This window comes from Halyomorpha halys, unplaced genomic scaffold, assembly GCF_000696795.3.
Source record: "Halyomorpha halys isolate HHAL.00 unplaced genomic scaffold, Hhal_1.1 Scaffold89.1, whole genome shotgun sequence".
NCBI classification, from domain to species: domain Eukaryota; kingdom Metazoa; phylum Arthropoda; class Insecta; order Hemiptera; family Pentatomidae; genus Halyomorpha; species Halyomorpha halys.
The window spans coordinates 555,418-566,569 of NW_027111267.1; the positions used below are offsets into that span (position 1 = coordinate 555,418).

At 32.4% G+C, this 11,152-nt stretch overlaps 1 protein-coding gene across 8 annotated transcripts in view; it reads left to right on the forward strand.

Annotated features, from left to right (window-relative positions):
- The window catches only part of lqf (epsin homolog lqf), a 34,805-nt gene that overhangs the window by 10,807 nt on the left and 12,846 nt on the right, over nt 1-11,152 (forward strand). For 4 of the 8 annotated variants that reach the window (XM_014414905.2, XM_014414907.2, XM_014414904.2 and 1 more), the window contains 6 exons: nt 2,279-2,324; nt 2,407-2,569; nt 4,638-4,794; nt 6,289-6,321; nt 8,042-8,138; nt 8,218-8,289. In XM_014414905.2, coding sequence (XP_014270391.1) covers nt 2,279-2,324; nt 2,407-2,569; nt 4,638-4,794; nt 6,289-6,321; nt 8,042-8,138; nt 8,218-8,289 — 568 coding nt within the window. The remainder of the gene's footprint in view (nt 1-2,278; nt 2,325-2,406; nt 2,570-4,637; nt 4,795-6,288; nt 6,322-8,041; nt 8,139-8,217; nt 8,290-11,152) is intronic. The other 4 variants (XM_067049282.1, XM_014414903.2, XM_014414906.3 and 1 more) reach the window with 3 other exon arrangements.

Below are 11,152 nucleotides of genomic sequence, written 5' to 3' on the forward strand. Positions count from 1 at the left end.
TAACATGAGGGTCTGGAAGGAAGGTTATAAACATAAAGGCTTATACAACAAGTTGCTGAGAAAATCCGCTAGGGACTCTTATGCATTTAATGTTTAACATGACTTCAAATAGGGCTGCTCACAATGCTATAGTTATAACATTTAACATGGTAAAACATATAACATTTAACACAACATCATGAATACCCCTACTGTCTCAAGAATATCTTAAAGTCAAGAATCTGACAACAAAAAAATCTTTTAAACATTGTATTACCACAATTTCTATTAATTTAAGGTGGAGGATATATATACTACGGAGGATATATATACTACAGAGGATATATATACTACGGAGGATACTCCAAGAACCTGGCTGATAATTGTTTTCTGTTTCATTATAGCTGTGAGTCAGTACTTTAGGTCGGGAGCCCTCTGGGGTCTTTTTTTTTTTAATACCCCTCCCTTGCCATTTCTGGCATACGGGGTGCGGGAGCAGTGGGGTAGTGTGCTGAGTTTTGCGCATGCCATTGCGCCCAAAGATCACCACTTCTTTTTTTTTCCTTTTTTTTTATTGTTTTATTAAATTGTTTACTGTGAGCAGCCCACCACTAGGTCTAGCGCCTTACTGCACTTTGCCCTACTGCACAGCTGCACCTTGTCTTCCTAGTGCGCATCCGTCTGGGTGCCTCCTGCAGTTACCAGGCTGGTCCAGCCCTTCTGGTCTCAGTCTGGGTCAGCTTCCTCCTCTTCTGGTGGCTCGCCAATGTTAGGTGGTCAAGCCCTTCCCATCGTGCAATGAGCGGGGCCCACCACCTCCTTCCACCCGTAAATGAACTCCCTGAAGAAGGGATAATTCTCTTCTTCCATCAAAGAGGGAAAGTCTGCCTTGGCGAGGGCGAAAATCCCGGTCTTTCTCGACAGCCTGGCTCGGTGTCCTTCTGCTGTTATAGGAACTCTGCACATGGGGTCCTGACGGGTCGATGTTCATTTCAAAGCTCTGCATTCTCCAAATTCCCTCCCCGTGTCCTGTTAGGATCTGTGAGACCCAATAGTCTGGGAGGACCCATTTAGCCTTCAATCTAGAAAGGACGGTAGGGAAGAATTTTCTCAAAGTAGGGCCCTCCTGGCTTGCTACCCGCCTTCCATTCCACTCCTGTATTGAGTCCTCCCGCAGTATTTTCTTCCATAAGTTTGGAGTCTCACCGATCCTCTCTCGGAGCTCCTCCGGTAGCGCTTCTGGTCCCTGGCTCTTTACTTCATATTTAAGGACATTACAATATAGGATATTACAATATATATATAGAAAGAAGATTTATTTTATATGTATTAGCTATGTTTTCATTTATACGTCAGGTGACATAACATTTAAATTTTGGAAAATTGTAAATGGTAATTATTGAAGTTGGGACTGATTTTATGTTTGTTCTTTGTGAGGGGGAGTCCCAAAAACCTCAAATTGTTATAAAGTTTTTTCTTTAAGTTTTCTCTAATAATTCTTTCACTGTGAATTTATAGGAAAATGTTATTCTTTTATAAATCAAATTACCCCAAATTCTTCATCAATTACTCAAGTTGATAGGAAGATACAGGAGTTTAAAAAAATAGAATTATTTTGGAATTTTAAATTTTATTTTCTCAATACCAAGCATACTATATGTAATGAATAATTTATTTGTATTGACTATCTTTCGTCAAACCCCCATATCCACACATTTATAAAACTCTTTTTAAATTTCATTTGTATTTTTTATTGCTTACCTCTAAATAAAATAATAAATAAAATTCAAGTATCCTCGACTATATGAAAGACTATTTTTCTTATCCAGCGATTAAAGCTTGTACAAATATTAAACTACATTAATTTATTAACTGTTAATTAGTTAGCTGAGTGAAAAGACTGAAGGATACGTACTACCAAGATTTTGTATTGATATACTTGCCTGAGCCTAAACTGTTTATATTGTATCAACAAATTTTTATATCCAGTTTCTAAGGTATTTATTGGGAGTATCACATTAAAAATAATAATATAAAAATTTAATAACCTTTATTCAATTTAATTTATCAAGCAAATGATGCTTATAGAGGAAGGTCAGGTTTTTAAGGAAGGTTTTTTACAAAAAATAAAATAAAGAAAGAAAGTGAAAAATGAATGTTTCATTATCACATTATTTCTGTGGCTATCATTTTAATTAAATTAGATTTTGAGCCATCAAATTCACCATATTGTGTTTTTTTTAATCATAATTGACAAACTTGGTGATTTTTAAAAATGTGTTTTGTTTCATGTATTTAGTCAAGATCAGCTTGGAGCTCAAGTGATGTCGAAACGCCTAGTAAAGGTAAAATATTAAGAATATCCAATTTTGTTAAAAAAAAAAAAATTATATATCATTGTACTTAATTTAAATTTGTTTATTCTAGTTGACATAATGTGTGCCAGGCCCACAACAGCTGGTGAAGAAGAACTCCAATTGCAATTGGCTCTTGCAATGTCGAGAGAAGAGGCAGAACAAGAAGAGCAAAAGAGGAGAAGCGACGATGTTCGTCTACAGTTAGCCATTTCTCAGAGTCAGAATGAATTCAAGTATGATTTAATTTCATATATATATTTTGTACCAAAACATTTTTTTACTAGGGTTAGTGTCAAATTATATTTAATTACATAGTAATTAAAAATATAAAAAAAAAACATTTAATTATTAGAAGATAGTTGACCATAGATAATATAGATAGAACAAGGAGCTTCTTAGAAGGCCTAGGTGTTAGCATCGGAGATATTACGATCTTGGCGGAAAATATTATTTTGGACTCCCTGGGGATCATTCATCATCACCTGCATGAGAATTAGCTCTCAGATTATTCATATTTTATTTATTTTAGTATGTGCACCTGTCGATTTGTGTGTTTTAACTTATTTATTCATTAAATTATTTTATTTTATTAGTGTTATTATTTTTATTTTTTAAAAACTTATTTATCCATTCAAGTGTTTCTTTTAACTGGCTTTTTATTATATCTTCCTTTGAATCTATGTATTAGTTTTGTTCTGGTAAAATGTATTTATTTGTTTGTTTTTTGGTAAACTGATCTACTGCTGTGACTATTATTAATGATTTGATCTCACATTGCTGTCTAATAGTGATTGTTTCTATATCTAATAGTATAATTGTTTAGCGGGTCACTAGAGAGGATCTGAGAGGGTGAATTCGGGAGAGTGATTTGTCGATCAGGTGTAATGAAAATTGTGAAATGGTGAAATTGAAGGAACAAGAAAGGGAAAGAAAAGAGGAATGAATTGAAATATTTGTATTTAGTGTATAGACTGGAATTGATTGCAAAAGGAAATTATGGGGGAAAAAACTGGGTTTTTTTCTATTTTATTATACCATGTAATTTATATATGTTCGATCATGGATTGATTAGCATGCTGTGTAATGTAGCAACCCGATGTATTTGGGCAGCATGGATGAATAAAATATTTTTCTTTCTATCTAAGGAGAAGATGGTTGGGGTGTGGTAAGAAAATAACACAAATAAGTTGAAAAAACTTATTTCATTGTGCCAGTGTTTCGGCCAGAATTTCTAGCCTTCATCAGGGCTAAGATCAAAGACTAAGATACCAATGTATAAAAATAAAAACGAAGGCTAGACATTCTGGCCGAAACGTTGGCACTATTAAATAAGTTTTTTAAACTTATTTATATTATTTTTTTCCTGCACCACCAACCATCTTTTTCTCATATAAAAAACATTTAACTATTAAAAGACCATTATGAGACTGTTAACCAAAAAGGTGCTATCCTAAGGAAGTACTTCTTTTCTGTGTGTGTATCCATTGAATCCTCACAGGGTATGCTAGCTGCCGTTGTCATCACATTCCAGAGACCTACTAAGCTTGTCATACTTACCGGAACAGACACTGAGGGCCGATCTGATGAGGGTGACTGAGCTCTACACCCTGACAGACATTGTCATTAATTGCCTCTTTCTCAGCTAATGACTAAGGAGAACTATCCGTACTACAAGACCTTTGTGTGCGGTGGAAGAAAGTAGTTAGCACCATCCACTTCTCCTTTGACGTGAGACAGGGAGGCCACCCGACTGAATAGAAGAGTACGACGGATGAACGAAAAAGAGCAAGCTGTGTTCACATCTAAAGGAAAAATAATGTAATTTGTTTTGATTGCCGCAGCAGTAGGTTATATCGTAGGCATGCGTTGGTTTGCTGCAAACATTCATATTCCCCTAAGTGGCAGGGTAGGGTGATAAATAAATATAAGTTATACTTATACTAATTTATACATTTAAGAAGTTTAATTTAGTAAATTATTTTGATCTAATTTTAAATAAAGATTTTTTTTAGATTCATGATTTAATGTATAAATAAAATCACAAAGTTGGTTATTTTGTTTCGTTGTATCAAATAATGAATACTATCCGCTGTACTCCAGTCTCACTTGTTTAAAATGTAAAAACGAAAAATGATCTAGCCAAAGTAGAGTGGAGCGGTTTTAGTTGGTGCCTTTCTATAGTGTTTTATTTGTACATTTTTTTTTTTTTTTACCTCCAGTTAATTCAAGAAATTAGTTTAGTGTGGTTCTACCGTAGTTCCATTTTTTATAGAATTATGATATTTGCATCGTATGGTTTAGGCAACAGCATCATGAAGTTCAAAAAGACCAGGGCGGCAGCCACATGCTAGACCTCCTGGACGTAAACCTCGGACCTCTGGATGGTGGACCAACTACCTCTGCTCCAGTTCCCCTTCAGGACCCGTGGGGGATGCCTATTCCTCCATCCCGACCCCAGGTAATTATTATTTTTATTTTTATGGTTTTTTAAATCGGAGATGCCTTTAATTTAAACTTTTCATTTAAAAAAAATCTTATGTCTTGAGTTGTTAAGAACTACCCGAATATCTGTGGATCTTTTAAGGATATATATGATAGTGGGTCCAGTCAGCAAAGATACACAAATGAACAAAACTTATTTATTTGTGCCGATGTTTCAGGGATGAAAAAAAAGCGTGATAATTTTACTACAATTTTTTTCAGCCTTGATGAAAGTCTGAAATTCAAAACGTCAGCACAAATAAATATGTTTTTTAATCTGTGTATTTTCGCTAACCGCTCCCCCCAACCATCTTCTCATTGTATAATTTGAATTTTCCAAATTTCGTTTTTATTTTTTAAATTATTTCAGGGTGCCTAGCAACCGGGTAAAGCCAGGGAAATTTTTTATATTCTAGAAATCTCAGAAAACCGAGAAAACTGCTATGGTTTGAAAATTCATGGTTAAAGCTTAAAAAAAAAAATTATACATACTTTCATTGATTAACTCTTTATTATAAAAGAGGAAGATGGTCCTGATGAACCTGAAATTCAGGTCAAAACATCTGCACAAATAAATAAGCTTTGTTTAAAACTCTTGTCTAATGTGAGCCAACATTCTGAATGCAGGTAAGCACAAAAATTAGATATCCATTTTTGTGTATGCTCACGATCTTTTGATTAATCAAAACTTAAATAAACCACTTCCTCTTCCCTTATGTTCAAACAAGGAAGTATCCTTTTTTTGAACACATTTTTGGGGTATAAAATATATTTTACGATAATATGGAGCTAACTCTTTGTGAACAAATACAGCTTTGAAAGCCTTTTCTGAGCCGTTTTTTGATAAAACCCATTTTTGTAATTTTCCCCATTTCTGTGAAAAGAAATCATTAAGTTATCTATTAATTATTATTTTCATAGGGTATAAATTCCAGTTATCAGGAATGAGCTTGAGGTCTTTTATGTTCAATCAAGATCAAAAGTTTTGAGGTCTTTTATTTTCAATCAAGATCAAAAGTTATGTTCAGATATAAAGATTTTGTATAGGGAAAAAAATACCAAAAAAAAAAAAGAAAACTCATAATGAGGTGTAGATAGTTGACCGTAGATTAATGCTTGAAGAAGTTTGTCGGGGGGTGCGGTCAGCAAAGTTACCAATCTTCCCTCTACATGCCACAACCCCTGATGAAGACCTAAAACTCAGGTCGAAACGTCGGCATAAAATAAATAAATATGGTTTTGTTTATTTATGTTGTTCTTTGCTGACCGCACCCCCCGACAAACTTCTTCAAGAAAAAAGAAAACTCCTTTAATAAAAACAATTAAAAAGGCAATGAACATAAAAGTAGACCTAAATTTCATTCTTCATATCTAAAGTTTATTCTTGAATTCTATCCTATGAAAATAATAATTAATAGATTTTTTTTTTATGTTTAAATTTTGTACACCTATGTTTTGAATTTTTATTTAGACTCTGGATCTCAGATTGAATAATTGGAGTTCGGTAAGATGCGTTTACAATGTTATGTAATTACTGATTTATAACCTAACATAATATAGTTTCCATGTTGAAGTAAACTTAACTCCTTTACCTGTTATATAACAGATGTTTAGTTTTGTAGACTTTGATTAATTTATTTTGTTGTTACATAGCTTCAGCTTCTTGCTTATTTATTTATACGAATATATTGTTGTTTTTTTTTCCCAGCATATGAATAATTTTGCTTTGATGTTTATATAACCATCTGTATTGAACCTTTAGGTTTCACTTGTTATATTAGTGCTGTAACTAACGTAAGCTTAAATACTACAAAAAAGCCATTTGAAAAGTCATGTTGAAATTGTTTATGACCATGCTAAATGTTAGTATTTTAAGAAAATTAATTCCATTTGAACATTTATTGATTTTCTGATATTAGAGAAAAATAAATTATGCTTCTCACATAATTTAGCTGTGAATGTAAGTAAAAACAAGTGTTTCTTTGGCCTACTCGCACTATCAATATTATTGAACGCAATATATTTATATTGGAAGAAGATAGTTTACCGTATGAAGTAGATTGTAGGAAGATAGTTCTATTTGCGGTCAATAAAGGTATCAAAATAGTAAAAGAAAACAATTTATTGTTAACCAACGTTTGCAGGGCTTCGTCAAGGCTAAATGAAAAAACAAGATACAAACATAGAATTGACTAAACATTAAAATACAAATCATTTCATAACAATTGTTATGTTTTTAAAATATACAAATTATATTAAGTATATATAAAGAATTATTAATTATTTTTTAATATACTTTATTAACTTAACAGTTGTGTTGAAATATTTTAATGTTTGGTCAATTCTATGTTTGTATCTTGTTTTTTTTTCATTTAGCCCAGATGAACCACCCTGACTATCTTCCTACTCTCAGCGATTTATTTATTGAAGTATCAAAGATAAAGAATTTCATGGAGAAGTGACAAATCTCATTTTTGATTATTAAAACTGGAACTTTAATAAAAATTACTAAAAAAAAAAAAAGTATGAGAGTTTTTAAAACTGAGAGAGATAAGTCGACGGATTGTAACAGTGTAAATTGGGTTTTAAAGATTTTGATGCGGTTAACAGTATTCAAATATGAAGATGAACACTAGCCATAAGTGGTATATGTATTGTAAAGGCACTACTCTTCTATTTCTCAGACCCGGGTTCGAATCCAGCTTTGGCAGATTATTATTTATTATATTTCTTAAGCTGAGAGTCAATTCTGTATGTTTGGGAACCCTCCTGGAGCACACCCAGCTTCTATAAAATGGTTAACCTTAATCGGGGAAAAAAGCTTATGGTTAAGCATGATTATGAACAAATCACCACCTTATACAATCGTTATTAAACAAACAGTACTTCCTATAAGTGAATGTTTTAAAGGTACGAGAAGTAATCCTACTCGGGAGAGGTGGGCTAATGCTGTTTTCTAATATTTCTTGATTTAACTAATATTTTAATTTAAGTCTCATCTTCCCGTTTTAAGTTAATGTTTCAAAATTGGGGTTTTATTGGGGCGAGTCAACCAAGAAGGGATTACCTTCTAATATTTTTTTCAATTTTAAATACTGGATATATATCCAAATCTAAAAATAGGAAAGTCTTTTCAGATCTGCTAGTGGTAATGTATAATTTGGTTCAAAAGATTCTATCCTAAAACGTATGTATAATATTAATATTAAATTTATTTTTTTTAGGTTGATCCATGGAGTGTTTCATCTTCGACAGCAACTAACCCTTCTGCTGCCGATCCTTGGTCCCCTGCCCCGACTGCTTCTGCGCCTCCTAAACCAAGTAATTTAATCTGCCCATTATTTCATATATTATTACAAATTATCAAGTTGTTTATTATTTATTATTTTGTTGATTGTAGTGATCGAAGACCTCTTGGGTTTAAACTTATACCCCCCCACAAATGTTTTTACGAATCACATAACGAAAACAGGTAGTTAAGAAACAGTGAGTTAAAATAAAGTTTTAAATAATTGTTTTTGTCAGGGGGTGTGATAGCTGCTGAATAATTGTTCTTATACTAACATTTAACTTCTTTGCTTATGTTTTTCGTTTAGTATATTGTGTTGTTTTTTTATTTGTGTGTAATATTAACATTATGACAAATATTTTTGGAGGTAAAAAAATTTGAAGGATATGGAAATAAACTGATTTACCAGGAGCTATATAATTATTTGGGAGAGGCTGATGTCAGAACAATGAAGCTGAGGCATTTATAATAAGCAGGGCGAATTGCAAAAATGGCGGATGGAGAAACGAAAGAAAAAAAAAATGCTACTAACATAAACAATTATTTGACAAGGAGGAAAGGAAGACAAAACCATGACTTGGTGTTTAGTGGTGGCCAAGAACTGTAACCTCATCATCATTGAAAAAAAAAAAAATTAATATTATAAATTTTATAATGTTGCTAGATCATATCACTCACATACAATTTTAAAGTATCACAGAATTCATCAAAGTATAGTGAAATCTCTACACTGGACAGAAACTTAATTTACAATAATGACACCAAAAGACAACTTTATTCAAATAATGATTCTAATTATAAATTTAGCTGAAATTGTTTTTTGGAAGCTTCTTCATTGTACTCTCATGTCATATATCGTACATACACCTCATGGCACAATTTATATTACTTGCGTAGATATTTCAAACACCACAGAATTCATCGAATATACTGAAATCTCCCATTTAAAATAGAAGGGAAACTATTAAATCAAAATGATTAGTGTGGTTATAAATGTAGCCGTCATTGTTAGATGGAAGCTCCATCATACTCACCTCATGTCACTAGATTGTATAACTCTTATAGATATTACTAATATCACAGAAGTCAGCAAAAGGGGTATTCATGATATTGTGTTAAATATAAAATATTTTACCATGTTAAATGTTATAAGTATAGCATTGTGAGCAGCCCTATTTAAAGTCATGTTAAATGATAAATGTATAAGAGCTCCTAACGGATTTTCAGAGCAACTTGTTTAGTAACCTTTCCTTCCAAAAATTCACGTTATTGTTTACTCCAAAGTTTTGATTACAGTAATTTATTACAATATGACTAAAATAAGTGAAAAGTAGAAGTGTAAAAGTTTGGCTACTGATTGTATTTTATTAGAAGTCTAAAACACAAGACTGAAGAAAAACCAAACACAAACTACGAATAAGTATCCTAACACAAAAACAAATAAAATAGTGACAAGCTCAGCAGGTCTGTTTCGTGACGTCATTCTCCATTCAACAGACCTAGTAACAGATTCTCAGCCATGTTACATGTTATATCTTTTTAACTTGGTAAAAGAAGGAAATATTTCTCCATTTAGCATAAGTTTCTCCATTTAACACGCTTTAACATGTTAAACTAAAGATCATGAATACTCCTAAAGTAGGTTGAAATCTCTCTACAATGGACAATAACTATATTTACAATCATGATATAAAAAGAAAACATCATTAAAATAAGTATTGTAATTATATTAATGATTAGCTGACATTGTTTTTTGGATGCTCCTTCATCGTACTCCATAACTGAAGTGGTTGCATGTTATTTCAGAAGTCTATGTTTCAGAGCCATGTTTTGAGGTATTGTTATCACTATATAGAATTAATATTTAGTTAGAGAAATTTTTAACTCTTAATCATACTTATTGTCAGAGGTAGAATGTAGAATACATAACAATTTGTTTATCGTAGTCCATGGATTAATATAAGAATAAGATGGTCGGGGTGTGTTCAGGAGAGAGGAACATCAATAAGTGGTACTTATTTTATTGTACCAAAGTACCAGCCTGAATTCCAGGCCCTCTTCTGGGCTATAAACAAACAAGATAACAATCACGCTAAAATAAAAATAAAATATGTAAATATTGAGGACTCCAAAACGTCGGTGTAATGTTAATAATTTTAGAATTAAAGTTTAGAAATATTTGAAAATGACAAAAAAAAAAAAAGGAAATCACTAAACATTTTCATGACATCAATCGAATCTTTCCGGGGTAGAAGACTTGTGTATAAACAAAATAAAACTTGTGTAATAAAAAAAATATATAATTAAAAACAATATGAAAAATATATAAAAAAAATAATAACATCAAACTATTACATTAAAAATCTGTACCGCTGCAACCCATGAAGAATCAGAGGTGCTGTACTTTGTAAGGAAGTACTATGGTGACATAGGTTAATATATTATCTATGAAAAAAATGTGGCGCCTGTGTCACAACTTTCACTTACCCCACTCTCCCCTATTTTGAGTGGAAACGAATCCTCAATTGTTTCAGAACTGTTATTTTTATATTGACAATTTTTTTTTTCATTGGCGCAACAGACCGTGGAGGTCCCAGGCCTTGTGCAATGTACTTAAGAAATACATCACGCGTTTCCGTTTTCATAGGGTGGGTCCGTCACTCCCACGCCTATTTTTGTGAGTGCCACCCATTGGCTAACGGGCCTCACAAATACCCGGGGGAGATTGTGAGTGAGTATTGCATAATTTTTTGCTTGAAAAAATCCCGGGTAGGGCCGGGCTCGAACTCGCAATCTATGGGTAGGCAGTCAAGCACGTTACCGCGCTGCTACCGTCACCCCTATATTGACAATACTTCTTCCTAATAATTTTCCAAATGAGTCTTTCAGTTGACAGTAAAAAAACTCTAGTTCCAACAGTTTTCAGAAAAGTACTTTTAATTATATTTCTTGTTCCCAAGTTTTAACATTTTTCTTTTTCAAAATTATTAATGCAATACATACATGCATTAATTCCAAATTATGTACAACAAAAAAAATGTAAAAA